Source organism: Planococcus citri, chromosome 3 (assembly GCF_950023065.1).
Source record: "Planococcus citri chromosome 3, ihPlaCitr1.1, whole genome shotgun sequence".
NCBI lineage: Eukaryota > Metazoa > Arthropoda > Insecta > Hemiptera > Pseudococcidae > Planococcus > Planococcus citri.
In genome coordinates, this window is record NC_088679.1 from 80,810,640 (window position 1) to 80,827,597 (window position 16,958).

General features: G+C 33.4%; 1 protein-coding gene and 1 long non-coding RNA gene across 3 annotated transcripts in view; one reads left to right on the forward strand and one right to left on the reverse strand.

Moving 5' to 3' along the window:
* LOC135839729 (uncharacterized) overlaps positions 1–16,958 on the reverse strand; it is a 134,217-nt gene that overhangs the window by 55,565 nt on the left and 61,694 nt on the right. The gene's annotated exons all lie outside the window — the stretch shown is intronic.
* LOC135839724 (uncharacterized) lies at positions 54–8,272 on the forward strand. 2 transcript variants are annotated; one of them, XM_065355887.1, is made up of 3 exons: positions 54–226; positions 3,181–3,590; positions 3,953–8,272. In XM_065355887.1, the coding sequence occupies exon 3, from the start codon at positions 5,199–5,201 to the stop codon at positions 7,011–7,013; it is 1,815 nt and encodes a 604-aa protein (XP_065211959.1). In that variant the 5' UTR covers positions 54–226; positions 3,181–3,590; positions 3,953–5,198; the 3' UTR covers positions 7,014–8,272. The 2 variants fall into 2 exon arrangements, with proteins under 2 accessions (XP_065211959.1, XP_065211960.1); XM_065355888.1 differs by having other exon boundaries at positions 58–226; positions 5,041–8,272.

Below are 16,958 nucleotides of genomic sequence, written 5' to 3' on the forward strand. Positions count from 1 at the left end.
CAATGGAGCGTTTAAAGAAACATATACATACCTACTATAGTATTAGCTTAGTATCAGATAGAAACATCTTATCGCGATAATTTTACTTTATATATCGGAAGAATATCGAGCCATTTCAAGCAGAGATTGATCAAGTTCTCGTCAGTTCATTAGATCGACAATTTTTTCTAAATGACGTTTGTTTTTTTTTCAAAAATTGTGCATTCCATAGTATTTGAACTTCGAAGTAAGTTATATATATAATAGGTAGATTAGATACTGTATTACCGTAGATACGTACTTAAACCTATTTTATCTACTATTTTGATTGATTCCAAGCAAAAACGTTCCACAAATTTTGAGATAACTCGAATAAAGCGTTCCCTGAGTTATCCTACTACATGCTACAATAGTCATTTTCACTTTTTTTTTTATATTTCAAAAATTAATTTTAGAGAACCCCTGTTTTTCGCCAAAAGCCGCCACTCCAAAATTTCATTTTTCCTATTTCCGCCACCCCAATTTCTGCTCCCTAAGAAACCTGAAATTTGACCTTTTTATGTTGGAAAACATTTTTTATTCAATATACGATGTAAAACAAACTTTTATGAGGTTAGTTTGAACGAGTAAAATCATATTTACGAACATATTTCGTGAATTATGATGAAACACGAACTTTTATTACTCATATTTGAAGAAATTTACAAATACATTTGTAATTTGAAACTTATCCCGCCATATTGGGAAAAAATCATGCATCATCTCATGTAATAACGCCAGGTTAGTGAAAAATATAATTTGCTTATTCGAAGTAATTTATAACGATTGTTTTTAATCAACGTACATCGGTGTGGCGCGCCGCTATTAGAAAAAATATCCTATTCAATTTCTAATAGCCGCCACCCCCCTTTCTCTCGCCATATTGGATACCATAAAATTTAGCAAACAAGTGGTCATACATAATCTACTGACTGTCTAGTTTCTATTGATATATAGGCACCTACATTGATTAAAAACTATTATTATAAAGTACTTCAAACAAGCAAAAATAATATTCACCACAAGATGGTGTATGATTTTTTCCCAAAATGGTCGGATAAATTTTAACTCAAAATTTTACTTGTAGCTAAATCACAAGCCTGCCTAAAAAATGTGGAATCACTTTCGAGCACATATTCGCGCCCATTCGGATACAGTCGTTGAGCTTGACTTTTCTCTTTGTGTACATTTTTTTTTTTTTGAAACAATAATTCAAATTCAATTTTTTTGAAAAAAAATTCAAATTTTATCATTTTGAAGAAAATATAATTTTTTAATGTTTTAATTTTTTGAAAAAATTAAACTTTTTAATTTTTCAATTTTTAAAAAAAAATAGGTACCTACAATTTTTTAATTTAAAAAAAAAGATTTTTCAATTTTTTTTAAATACCTAAGTACCTAGGTATTTAATTTAATTTTTCAATTTTTCAATTTAAAAAAAAAATTCAATTTTATCAATTTTTAAAAAAAAAATATCAGTGTTGACGTACCGTAACGGAAACTGTAACGAAAAACGAAAATAACGAAATTTCTTTCGTTACACATAACGGAACTGTAACGAAAACGTTATTGTGATCATGTGATTTTGTGTAACTGAAACGTAACGTAACAATATCTCTCTTCAAGTAACGTAACGAAAAACGAAAAAATTTTGTTACCTTTTTCGTTATTTTTTTAGTTACCATTTTTTAAAAATTAAGCAAAGAAAAATAAGATTTTTCTTTTTTTATGCTTCAGTTTTTCAAATTCTCTTTTTAAAATACGTGATTGTGTCATGATTGTGTCCGTAATGATAAAATGTAACGATATATTTTTTGTTATACCTACTGGTATTTGAATGTTTTTTCCGTTATTTTCGTTATTTTTGTTACAATTTTTTTGTTACAAACGCATTTTACTCTGAAATATTGTCAAAAATACGTTGAAAAAACGTTTCTGTAACGAAAAAATGGTAACGAAAATAACGGAACAAAAAATTCAAATACCAGTGGAACGAAAAATATCGTTACAGCATTTCTTTTGTTACAAAAACTGTAACAACTAAAAAAATATCAATTTTGTAACGTAACAAAATAACGTAACGAAAAAAATTTCGTTACGGCCAACATTGAAAAAATTATACTTATTTTCAATTTTTTTAAAAATCCAATTTTTCAATTTTTTTTAAAAAGTTTGATTTTTTAATTTTTTCAAAAAAAATTTATTTTTAGCCGAATTTTTGATAAAAATGAGTGCTATTGCGGTAGGTCGAGGTTTGGAAAAAGTGGACGATTTTTTTTTCATATTTTTCAATTTTTAATTTTTTTTTTAAATACTTGATTTAATTTTTCTATTTTTTTACTTTTTCATCAAGTGACTTTTTAATTTCTTGAAAAAAAACAGAATAGGTAAATATTTCAATTTTTTTGAAAAATATAAGATCCATTAATTTTTTTTTTTTAAATAAAAAAACGTTCATTTATCATTTTTTTTTGAAAAAATTCCAATTCTTTTTTAAAATAGAAAAATTGCGTCAAATGTGGATGACTGATGAGTATAACTCAACGCACACCACTAAGGTGCGTACATCATGAAAATATAGTTTTTAATCGAAAAACGTTCCGAGACTCGGATAGTCGATGTCACTTCCAGAAACGGGCCTGTGGCCATGTATAAGCTTTAGCGTGCCTAATGTATATTTTTTGGAAAATATTTTCATCATTTTTCAATTTTTTTTTTTTTTTTTTTATGAGTAAAAAATAATTATTTCAACGTTTTTTTTTTAGAAAATACAAAAAAATTTCAGAGATCTTGGTCATCAAACTGCTGAACATGTGCAACTGTAGTAGATGATTTGAAAAAAATTGTAATTTTTTGGGGGAAGGGCGAAAAAATGACAATGGGGGAGGGGGTACCATAGAAAAAATTGTTGAAGAAATTGGGCAATAAAAAAGTGATGATATTTTACAAAGTTTATTAGTTAGACGCAATACTATTGGAAAATCGCATCATGCGTATTGAGAATAATTTTCTCGAAAATACACATTTTACCCCTCCCTACCTACTGGTTATTGAAAATTAATACAAAAAACAGTCGAATATATCTATGAAGGTATAATGATGTAAAGGAGCTTATTTGTTTGGGTCTCGATTTACCAATGCAAAAATTTTTCATATTTGTAGGTACGAATATTGTTCGCAGACATTCTCGTCTACTGCAGCCCTATCACCAGCGCACATGAAGAAGATGGAAATTCTATTGAGTTTTGTATATTTCAACTTGGCGTTTGCATTCGCCGACTGGGAACAGACGAAAATATTGACTAAAAAGGGAGTTAATGTATCAGATCCTTATTTATTCTCGACACAAGTCGCAGTTAATTTTCAAGCTATGATTGAAAATTCTATAATGTGGATCGATAAATCGCTCTTCATTGATCAGATCTGGAAAGAGAACGAATACACAACCTTTATAAATACTTCGCCGAGGCGGTGGGGAAAGACGATATTACTAACCATGTTGCAATTTTACCATCAGCTACCCATTGATGATTTTGGAAATGTGGAAAACAGAGACAAATCTGCTAATTAGGGTAAGTGCGCTGGTTTGTGACACATTAAGCATTTCTCAATTTTGAATCACTCTCAAACATTGTTGAAAGTAGGTAGAATATTGGGAGATGGTTTTTTAGTAAGTCATACTAATAGTGATCAAAATAAATCATCTAGTATCATTATATCTGATCACATTTTTTTTTTAAATTAAAAAAATATAAAAAATGAGAATTGAACTAGTTTGTAACACACAAGCACTAGTTATTTTGACACATGGTACTGGTTTGTGACGCTCACTTTTTTCAACAAAATAACCATACTATTGAATTGAAAATTGAATATAGCAGTATTTTCTCTTAATTTGAATAGAAGTTGATATTTTTTTATCATCTAATTACAGAAATACTCCTCAGAGTCAAGTATATACCCACTAGAGTTGGTGCATAACACCTCTTGAAAACAAACGAATAATTAGCATAAATTTAGTAAATGGATAGTGTATGATTGATTTTAATTGAATGAAAACGTTGGCTACACTATTCTTTCAAGTATACGTCAATATCCATCTCCACCAAACTCACGTAAGAAGTATTCAAAATGACATACCTGATAAGGTCTAAAGTAACATGATACAAAATCATGATTTTCCAATGTTACAATGATTTCAAACTCACTCAGGGCATAAAAAAAGGTGTAGAACTAGCAAAGAATGATTAAAATAAATAATCTCACATTTATTTATAAATAAAAATGTATTTTTTTGAATTCAATTCATCACTCAGGAGTAAAAGTGATAAGAGCGTCGATGTATCTAGTACATAGAGACTAGTTTGTGACAGTTTGGAATTTTTGTTCTCAAAAAGATATATTATATTTATACCAGTTATTTTTGATAGCTAATGTCATTTTATTGAAGAAAACTTACTTTGGTTGAAAATAATAACAGTTATACGCTTTTTATAACAAGAAATCAAACCGTCACAAACTAGTACTAGTGAGGACTCGAATTTGCACTGGTTTGTGACAAAACGTCACAAACTAGTGTTTTGTCAATTTTGATGTACTGGTTCGTAACAGTCCAAAATATTAAATTAATTAAGAAATTTCACTGAAAACAACTCAATCTTAGCCATCTTTAGACAATACTCCACAATATTTTCACTTCACATTAATTTAAAATTGATGTTTAACCACTGAAAACGGCATAATTCATCAGAGGTAATAGCTGGATTGCTTCTTAGAAACGGGTGTTTTTTGATGTTTTCCACATGGCGAATATTTAGACAGCATTTTTTGTTTGATAACGTGCATCACAGAAGAAACTATAAGAAGTTTCTTATAGAAAATGAATTGAAATTTCACAGAAAAATACCAAAATCTATAAAAATAATCAGTGTTACCTTTATTTTCGACTTAAACTGTGAAAGTGTCACAAACCAGTACACTGTCACAAACCAGCGCACTTACCCTACCTTTATTTCACCAAAGGTATAATAACTACCGATACCAAGGATTCTGAAACTGACAGTCCACCGTTGATTTCTCAGCGTGAAACCGTTAATAACGATCATTTGGCAAAGCATCCTGTTATAATAATAGATGGTACGATACTCACAATTGATGGTGGCTTGAGCCGTTTTCGTTCTATGATAGGAAAAGTTTATCGCAGTCACACCTATTTACAACATTATTTTAAAAAAAAATCCACTAACCTTACGGCCACAATCGACGAGCAGTTAAATGCTCAGTCATGGTTGCAGAAAATAGATAAATATTACGATTCAACGAGAGATCTATCCGAAGGCGAAGTAATGCAAAGCATCGAAATTTTGAGTTCAGCACTGCATAAAGTGTATGGGAAAAAAGTGATAATTTTAATGGACGAATACGATTATTTCGTTTCCCACACATATTTTCATGAAGCTTTAGCACACTCATTACCATCAAAGAAGACTACTGATGATTTTGTAAAGCTCTTTAAAGAATTCATGCAGGCTACATTCAAAACTAACATACATTTTGAAAAAGGTTTTATCACTGGTATCCTGCCCATCAGAGAGACAACCGGACTCTCTGGTTTGAATAACGTCGATTTGAGGCACGGGTTTGGCGTCAAGGATTTCTTCCCTTATTACGGAACTTTTGAAGAAGAATTTCGAATACTATATTCTAAAAGGGATATTAATCAAACAAAAATGGAGAATGCAGTTGATAGATATGATGGATATAGGACATTGAGTCATCTTGCTGTGCCTATGTTCGCTCCTTTATCTGCGATTGGGTTTATCAACTCGCAAGTAGTGATTGATTATTGGACAATATCCGGTAAGACTGAAATTGTTAATAAACTATTTACACACGATGATTTCAAAAATGATGTCGGCAAGTTAATTAAAAGTTGGCGGACCAAGACCACAATCCTATCAATTTCATATGATAAGATGACATCACTTATATTGAGCGATTTCGAAATTATTTATAATATTACGTTCAACTTGTTAAAATACAACTCAGCAGAACACTCAGATATTGTATTTTCACTTTTGATGGCCATGGGATACGTGTCCGTTCATCCCCACCAAATTGTAACGGAAGACTACCAGGATATGGATGTTTTCATCACAATACCAAACGTCGAAGTTTACCATCAATATAAAAAGCATTTTCTCAAATCATCGAAATTGGTTCCCCTTTCAGATGAGAGAAATACATTATCGAATTTCATAAAACAAAAACAAGATGATTGTAGCACGTTAGGTCCATTAGCCAAATCCTTATCCCAATATTTGATTCGTATGTTGGGTGGCAAACGTTTCGGGGAGTGCGAAATAAAGGCAAACTTATTATCCGAAATGTTGAATCGTCGGTTTGCTGGTGACGAACAAATTGTCGAATCCTTTCTTTTGACATATTTCATCAGTGAAATGGAAACTAAAAGAACATTAGAAGACTGTATTCCATCAGAAAAGTATCGAATGGCAGAACAGGTTGATTTTGTAGACGACGTAACTGGCAGACAAATAATCGATTTAGTCTTCACAGATAAATATAAATCGACCATGTTGCTAGTTGAACTAAAATATGTCAAGCAAAAAATGACACCCAGCAAAGAGAAAGACTGGAGTTTGCCCAAGGCCTTTCAGCAGAGCCTTAGTTATATGACTGTCTTTCGGAATAAGAATATCGATGTACCCCATGTCCAATTTTTGGGAATTCGGGTGCACTGGAATGCCACTGTAGAGCTGATGTGCATCAGCATGAAACCAAGCGAAGTGAAAAAACGAATAAGCGAAGCTGATACTTATTTTAAAAAGCACAGCAAAGAAACGAAACCACACCTTCGCATTGAGTGGGCGGCCGACCTGTACAATGAAATAGTAAAAGAAACGCCGAACCGAATATGCAGAAGTGCATATGATCCAGAGAAACCCAACGTCAATCTGCCAGGGGATGAATTCTAATTTAAAATTAACCCTTTAACCCAGAGGTCTATGTATAGTAGGGTGGGTCGAAAAAAAACTTAGGTCTCAGAATTTTCTGAAATGCAAGTATTTGGTTCATTTTGAGTTGAAACTCACCCAAAAAAGTTTTTAGCCCCGACGACACGAGGGGGCTGAGCCATGGTGCAGTAAATATTCTAAGAATTTTTAGGAGCTGCACAAATAATACTTAGCGGAGGCTAGAGATGTTGAATCAGGCGAATTTTTCGAGGGAAAAAATTATTTTTTGAGAAAAAAAAATTTTATAAGCAAAAAAGTAAAAAAAAAAAACGACACTTTCTTGCAAAAAATCGCAAATTTAATTTTGAGATGCCTAAAACTTGATGTTTTTCAAACTTTCTAAGTTTCTAGGACTTGTGGGAGGGGTAAGCCGGTCTCACCAAAAAAAATGAACATCATAGGGAGATTCAGCATCTCAAACTGTACCAATTGAGTGCTAAGGCTAAGAAAAAAAATTTGTTGAGCTTTTTATGTAAAAAGCATGAATTTTTAGACAAAATAAACCCTACTTTGAGGCACCATGGCTCAGCCCCCTGGTATCGTCGGGGGCTAAAAACTTTTTTGGGTGAGTTTCAACTCAAAATGAACGAAATACATGCATTTCAGAAAATTCTGAGACTTCGTTTTTTTTTCGACCCACCCTATCCGGGAAATCATTGTTTGCGCTTCCCATTGTTCTCATCCGGAAGCGCAAACGATGTATTTTTTTCAATCGTTTGCGCTTTTTAATATTATAATTTCGTCAGTGTAGCCAGGGTTCCCAAGACTTGTTAGTAACATTTAGACATCCTACTGGAAAGTATACACGTACAGATTCATGCGGAAGCATTTCTTTACTTCAACAAAGTCCCATAAATAGGTAATACCAAGAAAACCGAATGTCTCGTCTTGAATTCATGAAAAGAGTTGGTTACTTGAATAGGGCTTCTGATATTAAATGATTGAATTTTGTTACCTACGAGGCTACGATTAAGAACTTTTTAATCGAATTTTGATTCCTTGTTTTAAAACATGTACATACCTACTTATTTTCATATTTTCAACCAATTTTCTATGTATTTTGTTGTACGTTTATTGAAGTTTTATATTTTTCATCGAATTTTGATTCGCTCTTTTTTATATTCTCGCGTTTTTAATGGATTATTTTTATACCTAGGTACTCGTTGTGTTTGTTGCACTTTTTTAATTAGTAAATACAGAACTGTTTTTATGAATTTACATTTTGCTTGTTATGACATTGAGCAATTATTTTTTAGTTTTTCAGCATTGTTTCAAACATTTTTAAAATTCAGTTCGAATACCTTCACTGGACTGGTACAATACATAAAACATCTTGGCCAAGTTTGACATCGATTTGAGTTTTACCCTTTGGCAACCAATTACGTTTTTTTCGAATTTAAAAAAAATTTTTAATGGAAATTGTTCTTTGGACCCCTCCAAATTAGAATCTGTTGTCGGAGAATTTTTCGCATCCCCCCCCTAACCCCCCCTGTGGAACTGGGATGACGTATGTCCCACTGGTAGTCCACGAAAAAAAAAGTGTCCCACTGGTAGTGTACAAAAAAAAAATTGTCCCATTGGTAGTGAAAAAAGTAAGTATTACGAAATCAAATTATACTTTATTTTGCTCAATACATTTACTTATGATATGGATCGAAACAAGAGATGCACAATGGAACATTACAAGTATTTCATCGAATTTATACAGAAAAGATTTTGAAGAGGTAAGCACAAAATTTACAATATCAGACGAGTATATTTTGGTATTATAATTCATTTTATCGATGTTTTCTGCAGGGTACCATGTCTATAGTTAGAGGGCTCAGATGAAGTAAATGCGTCGTCACTTAGCTCTTCTTCCAGAAGTTTCAAAATTTCGTCATCTTTGAGATTAGGTTCGGTTCGTTTACGTTTGGAACCTGTAGTCGCAAATAGACATTTTTTGTTATACACTGATGAAGTGATGACAGCATTACCATTTTGATAAGGTTTAGATTTGCAGAAAATTTCAAAGAGTGGTGTTTGCGATGTGGTTTTCATTTCAAAAAATTTTATCTTGTGGTTTTTGGATAAAACATGAAAAAGTGCATTAGAATATCACCAGGCAGGATCTTGAATATTGACAGTTTACATTCCATGTTGATGAGTTTTCTATATTTGACTAAGTCAAAAATCTTATAAACTGCTATTCTCTGACATTTGCGATGCGGTTTCTATTTCAATGAGTTTTATCTGATCATTTATTTTTTTGATGCAACATGACAAAATACATCAGAATATCACCAGACAGGCTGTGTAAGAGAGAAATCAGTATTTGGATGTAGGCATTTTTTATTCCGCAGTGATAAGGTTTTTATTTGGCTATAGTGGAAAATCTCATATAATGCTACTGGCAGAAATTTGCGATGCGGTTTCCAATTTAGTAATTTTTATCTGATGGTTTTGGGATGCAACATCACAAAATGCTTTAGAAAATCACCAGACAGGGTGTGCATAATGCAAACTGTAGTCAAATACAGACAGTTTGTAAATTGATTATATGTACTTCTTGTGACTGATGTTTTTTTGAATTATTTGCTGTGTTGATTTGCGACTGGTTTTTGCATTCTATTGGGTGTCTGAAAATTGTATTCGAACAACTGCAAGATATTGAACTTGGAAAGCACCAGATTGAGTCAATTTTCACGATGGTTTTGATTTGTCAATTAAAATTTCATTTTTTTTTTAAGTGTTGATAGGTATGCTATGCGATTTTTCAACTTTATGAAAAAAGCTCTCTTGGTGACATGAATTCTTATTTTTAATAATCATTTTTCACCAGACTGTGATTTCTGGTGCTTTGGATATTTGTAACTTTAGGAAATGCGGCTTGACCTTTTTTTCAATTTTTAATTTTGTTTTCACCCTTAAAATTTATTAGGTTCATATTTTTAATGCGTCTGTTGATTTCTATTTTTAGTTTCTACAGGTTAATAATTTACACTGTTTTTTCATTCCATCGCTCATTTCTCTAGTCGAATATGAGCAAAATTGTTTTTTCAAATTTCCTCTTTTGCGATTGGAATTTTTTTTTTGATAATTTTTTTTTCTGTTTTGTAACCTTGGAGGCATGCCTTGTGACAAAATCAACAGACTTATAATTTGCGCACCCCGGAACCTCCTCGACCTCGAAAGGGTTAAAATACAGAATTCTGCGAAGTCATCGAGGAATTGAATGAATAATTTATTGACAAAAAGTTGCAAAATTTTAAATAATAATTACGAAAATTCGTAGAAACGAGCTTTGTCTCATTCGCCGAATCAATAAAATTAAATTCTCGACAGAATCTGAAAGGTCAAAAAAAAACCAAACGAAACGACGCTAAATTGGAATGTTTGATATGATTATGAACACCCAGTTTTAAGAAAATGGTATGAAATCAGTTGCCTGTACTCTGCAGTTTGCCGTAGGTAATATGTACCTGTATTCTGTAATAGTCGCATCAAAACCTAAAATACCGATTCTGTAACAGATGATATGGTAGGGGGGGGGAAAAATGGTGATTGGTATTTTTCTAAATTTGGTGTGACATTGACATTTTAAAAAATCTTCGCCCGTAGTTACCGTCGGTTTTTGTTTGTTTTTGTTTCGATCTACTAGTACTTCTCCAATCGCGTGGTTACTTACATCACTGAGGTTACATTTCACTGTTGTTTCACGTGCATATTTTGTTTTTGCGTACTCCTACCTACCTAAATCGCGTGCATTAATTTCGGAAAATACGAAATCGATCGAATGAAAATTACAATATTACAGCAACTCTTAGAAAAGAAGAGCGGGGCTAACAAGCAGGTATAGGCATACCGTATAACTATTCCACACGCAATGTAAATTGTACGAGTACAAATGAAATAAACTTCGGTAGGTACATAAGTTGGCAGAAAAATTAAAGATTTTTGCTCGTAAATGGAAAAACAAGAGCTTGAAGCACTCCTATGAAAAAAATTGAGAAAGGAATCTTTTTTTGCAGAGAATCTCTTGATCAGGGGCGTTGCAAAGCGACTTAAACAAGGCGGGTAAATTCTAAAAAATGCCAACTCCAAAATCGACGAACTGACGAAGTACCAGTGAATTTGCCAGAGTTGGAAATAAATTGTTTTTTTGTTTTAAACCTACACTCAAGGGTAAAATTCGGCCTTGTAAAGGTTTTCCTGAACTTTTTTTTTTAGAAATTCAAGTAGGTACTTTATAACATTGTTTCAATTGTTTGATTTTGTTGTTTTTGCTCAATCAAAAAACGTTGCTTTTATTGTTTCATATGTACGTTTGATAGATGACAGATATCAAATAAGTGATTTAATCATTTTTAGAAAGGGACTCACATGAGACTCATATATGTGACTCTCATGGGACTCTCAGAGGACTATCAAGGGACTCTCAAGGGACTCCCAAAGGACTCTAGAAGGACTCACATGGGACTCCAATTCGACTCACATGGGACTCTCAGGGGACTTTCTGAGAACTCTCAGAGGACTCTCAAGGGACTCACATGAGACTCACATCGGACTCCGTTTTGACTCCCATGGAACTCTCATGGGACTCTCAGGGGACTCACCGGGGACTCAGAGAGGACTCTCAAGGGACTAACATGGGACTCACATGAGACTCACATGGGACTCCCATAGGACTCTTTGTTGACTCACAGGGGACTCTCCCCATGCAGAAAAATAGTACTACTAAAGTAATACTAAAAGCAGTACTACTTTCAGTAGTACTAAATTGAGCAATTCAGTTCTACTGACAGTACTACTGAGAAGTATTATTGTAGTACCTATTACTGAAAAAGTATTACTGCAGTACTACTAGGACATATTACTGCAGTACTACTCAAAAGAACTGTACCTAGTACTACATTTAAAAATTTTTAAATTAATTTTTAAAAATATTGAGTACATTTGGCACGATTTATATTATTACTAGTCGTTTTACATTTTATCCATCGAATCATTAATTCATATACCATCCAATTCCATTAACGAAAATTTCCTACCTAACCTGAGATTCGAACCTGCGACCCTACGTTCCTAACTGCATAACCTTAACCACTAGACTACCGGGACTTCAACGGATATAGCACATTTTGAACAATATAAGCACATTATCCGTGTTATTCTGAAATATTTTCATTTTTTTAAAAATTGCAGTACATTATTAGCAAGGAAATTGTTTTAATGATATCACATATTTTTTTTTGCTGCACCAAAATACCGCAGATAGCAATTTTCTTTACGTTTTGTCAGTTTCATGCAATTTTGAGACAAATGATGACACTTTATAGCGCATATTTTTGCATATTTTTGGAATAAACAAATGCAAATGCTTATTTTAGTTTAAAAAAACGTTGATTTTGAGGTTTTTTCAGGTCGTTACAGCTTTTTTGTGGGGGAAAAACAGCAAAAATCAGTTTGAAAAATGGGAAAAAACAAAAATTTTGAAATTGTCAATACAAAAAAATGAATGTTTTTTTTTATAGCCTATAATATGAAAATTAAAAACGATGATCGATGCATTTGTGTTTTAAAAAAAATTAATGTTTGACGTTTTTTTAGGTTTTTTGATAGCTCATTGAAAATACATACCTACATTTTGATACCTACCCATGATGGAGCAGTTTTATAGCACTTATTTCTGCTGTTTTTGGTTTCTTAGCACAAGAATATTAATGAAATGAGTTTTTTTTTGTTTTTTTTTAGATTGTAACCACTTATTATGAGCGCTTTTTTTGCTGTTTTTCGAGCATATAGAAATAATTGCCGTATTTATTAGCTACTTAAATTTTAAATTTCAGAAAAAACGTATGCTGGGCAGGTATAATTGAAATTCAAACTCACATACCTATTTTTAACGAATAAGTTTAAGCTTGAACATTGACCATAAAATGAGAAATTTGTCTAAAGTAGTATTTAGAATGGTACTATAGTACTACTTGATACCACAATAACGAAGTAGTACTGAATAGTCTTACCTAAAGTAGTACTGGAATAGTACTATCGCATTACTTGGTATCCCAATACTGAAGTACTACTGAATAGTTATACAGAAGTAGTACTGAAGTAATACTAAGTACTACTTAGTTCTACAGTACTGAATTAGTACTCAATAGTTTTACAGAAATAGTACTGAAGTATTACTATAGTACTACTCATCTATGATTTTCTTGCATGGGTCACAGGACTCTCAAGGGGCTCTTAAGGGACTCACATGAGACTCACATCGGACTCATTTTTGACTCACATGAGAGTCACATGAGACTCTCTCTACTCTCTCATGGGACTGACAGGGGACTCTCAAGGGATTCACATGGGACTCCCATAGGACTTTATCAGAGGACTCTCAAGTGACTTTCAAGAGACTCACATGAGACTCACATTTGGGTCATTCCATGCCAAATCGGCGGATTTTTGCACAAGGGGTCTTCGATTTTTGTCAAAATCAGATCATTTGTAGAGGTCATCTGGCATGACGTAAACCGGACATTTTTTCGATTTTTTTTGACGGAGCTGTGGCGCTTCAAAGTTCTCCAAAATGGCCGAAAATGGAAAATTTCAGTTGCAAATTGCTCCGGTTGTACGTGGTATAGAATTTTGAACTTTTTTTCAACTTGTAGTACTTTGAGAGGGTAATCGACGAGTGATGTCAAAATCAGTGTTGCCACTTTGAAAAACCTAAAAAAATCAATTTTAAAACTTATAATTTAAATATAACAATGATGTTGGCCAGTAAAAATTCAGAAAAAATTCTCAGTTTCAGACCTTTTTATGTAGAATTATTAGGGAAGGATTGCCCTACACACTCTGCTAGTGATTCGTATCATTCTTTCTAAGATGATGTCTTGAAATACATTCACTAGTGATGTGTACCTTAGTACACATATTTTAATCCCGTAAGCTGGAAGCTATGGTAATGTGTTAACTGCTATATGAGCTAGGTGATCGTACACACACATGCACGATCTTTGTCTGTATTCAATGTAAAACAATGTAAAAAATGGGGGAACATTATATCGAATGTAATAGCTCACACCTCGCGTCTAAAGAGGTTGGTCTCGGTACCTCCGTACACCCTGTCTACAACCCTTAGTATAAATACGAATACGCGAGTACAGAAAATCGCTAATGTTCTTACAATTTCGCGATAGTTGGTTCTTAGTCACTACCCAGGTGGTATAGCGGGCTTGCTCGCTATACCTAAATGTATGATCGCATGAGCTCTTGCTCATGTCATCCTTTTTTCTGTTTGTACCACTCTCAGTGTGGAAATGCAGCCATGACAAGAGCTAATTAAATTATCTCTTATCGGCGTCGTTCTAGGATTATTCTCTCGATTCCGGCCACTTCGAGGGTAATCCGCTAAATTACTTGTGAATTTCTCTATAAATAACGCTAGATAAATAATCTTCATCTGAATTTCTCTGCTAAACTAAACTTAAATCAATTTCTCTTAAATAACTCTAAATTCTGATTCTGTCGTCGTCTGTAGTATTAGTGAGGCAAAGGAGAGACAGTAATATTGCATTGTTATGTAAGTAATTTACAATTTATTCCCAGGGCAGCGTTCGCCCTTCCAGATTAATGTCGCTTTTAACGTAATTATATTTTTAATAAGTGTAAAATGTAACTTTATTGCATTTTTACAGAGTGTAAATAGTTTTTCATCCCTAAGAAACTCACGTCGCGTGTTTAATAATTCGTTGAATAATCCACCTGTTGTCATTACTTGCGAGCATATACTCGTACATAAGCATAGGTTATAACGTTCGCATGTAAATATCTCTAGACTTGAACTATTTTCTAATAAAAACATCATCGAAAGGTGTTGAGCTGTGTTTTTATTTAAAATGGTATCAAGAAATATGCTTATGGCAGGTTTGAATGATTAAACTCTCCCACATTGAGCTAGTCTGGGAAACAAGGCAAATATTCCCCACTAAAGGAATATTTCTTCGCCGCATTCACGTAGAGTTTATTAATACCATCTTTCACTAACCGATCATTCTCATCTAGTTTATAACAGAATGACATATCAAAAAATTGGACTGGCATCTTTTTCATTTTCAAGAAAAAAAATTACAAGTTTTACAATTGCTGCAAAAGTACCATCAGAAACCTAAAAAATGAAAATATTTGCATTTTTGAAATATTTTACCAATGTGTAGACGATAATGTGAAAAAAATCCCCCTCCCCCCATTTGTCAACAAATTGACATTTATTTTTTCATCCCATAAATTATTATTTCAAGAGTGAAATATATGCATTTGTTGTCAATTTGTCAAAAAATTGGGGGGAGGGGGATTTTTTTCACATTATTGTCTACACATTGGTAAAATATTTCAAAAGTGCAAATATTTTCATTTTTTAGGTTTCTGATGGTACTTTTGCAGCAATTGTAAAATTGTAATTTTTTTTCTCCAAAATGAAAAAAGAAGCCAGTCCAATTTTTTGATATGTCATTCTACATAAAAAGGACTAAAACTGAGAATTTTTTCAGAATTTTTACTGGCGGATATCATGGTTATATTTAAATTATAAGTTTTAAAATTGATTTTTTTAGGTTTTTCAAAGTGGCAACACTGATTTTGACATCACTCGTCGATTACCCTCTCAAAGTACCACAAGTTGAAAAAAAGTTCAAAATTCTATACCACGTACAACCGGAGCAATTTGCAACTGAAATTTTCCGTTTTTGGCCATTTTGGAGAACTTTGAAGCGCCACAGTTCCGTCAAAAAAAATCGAAAAAATGTCTGGTTTACGTCATTCGTCATCGTTAGATGACCTCTACAAATGATCTGATTTTGAGAAAAATCGAAGACCCCTCGTGCAAAAATCCGCCAACTTGGCATGGAATAACCCATTGGACTCCTTTTTGACTCCCATTTGACTCACATGGGACTCACATCTGACTCACATGGGACTCTCAGGGGACTCTCAAGGGACTTCCACAGGACCCTAGAAGGTCTCACATGGGACTCCAATTTGACTCATCTGGGACTGTCAGGGGACTCTCAGAGGACTCGCAGTGGTCTCTCAAGGGACTCACATCGGACTCCTTTTTGACTCACATGGGAGTCACATGAGACTCTCATGGGACTCTCACGGGATGGACAGGGGACTCACATGGGACTTTCAGGAGACTCTCATGGGACTCCGTCCAGGCACTCTCAAGGGACTCTCAAGTTACTCTCAAGGACTCTTAAGGGACTCACATGAGACTCACATGGGACTCATACGAGACTCTCAATAGACTCTCATGTGGCTCGCATGGTACTCTCAAGGGCTCATGGGACTCACAGGAGATTCACAAGGGACTCAAATTCAAATGAGACTCACATGTGACTCCCATTTGACTCACATGGGATTCTCAGGGGACTCTCAAGGGGCTCACATGAGAGTCTCCGGGGACTCCCATGTGACTCACATGTGACTCCCTTTTGACTCCCATGGGACTCACATGACACTCTCATGGGACTCTCAGGGGACTCTCAAGGGACTCACATGGGACTCCCTTTTGACTCCAATATGAAAAAAATAGTACAATGTTTTAAACAAAGAATAAGTTTAAAAAGGTTCAAAATAGTGGTTTTTTTGTTTTTTTTTTTTTTTTAGTTTCTTGTTGAAAAAAAGTGAAATCGAACGAATGGTGTTTTTAGAGACAAATTTTGTGTTTCAATTCCAATTTTTCAATATTTCTTGAGCTTTATAATATGTAGCTATTTTATGATGTCACATCTCAAAAATCGATGTCTGGTGAACCCAAAACAAATGAATTTTCGTTTAAAACACATTTTAAACATGATAGTCTTAAACAAAAAAAAAAACAAAAAAAACACGTTTTTGTACAACCCTGTATGACTCACACCTTGATAA

Coding starts and splice junctions, on each gene's coding strand:
- LOC135839724 (XM_065355887.1), top strand. CDS start 5,199: ATGATAGGAAAAGTTTATCGCAGTCACACCTATTTACAACATTATTTT.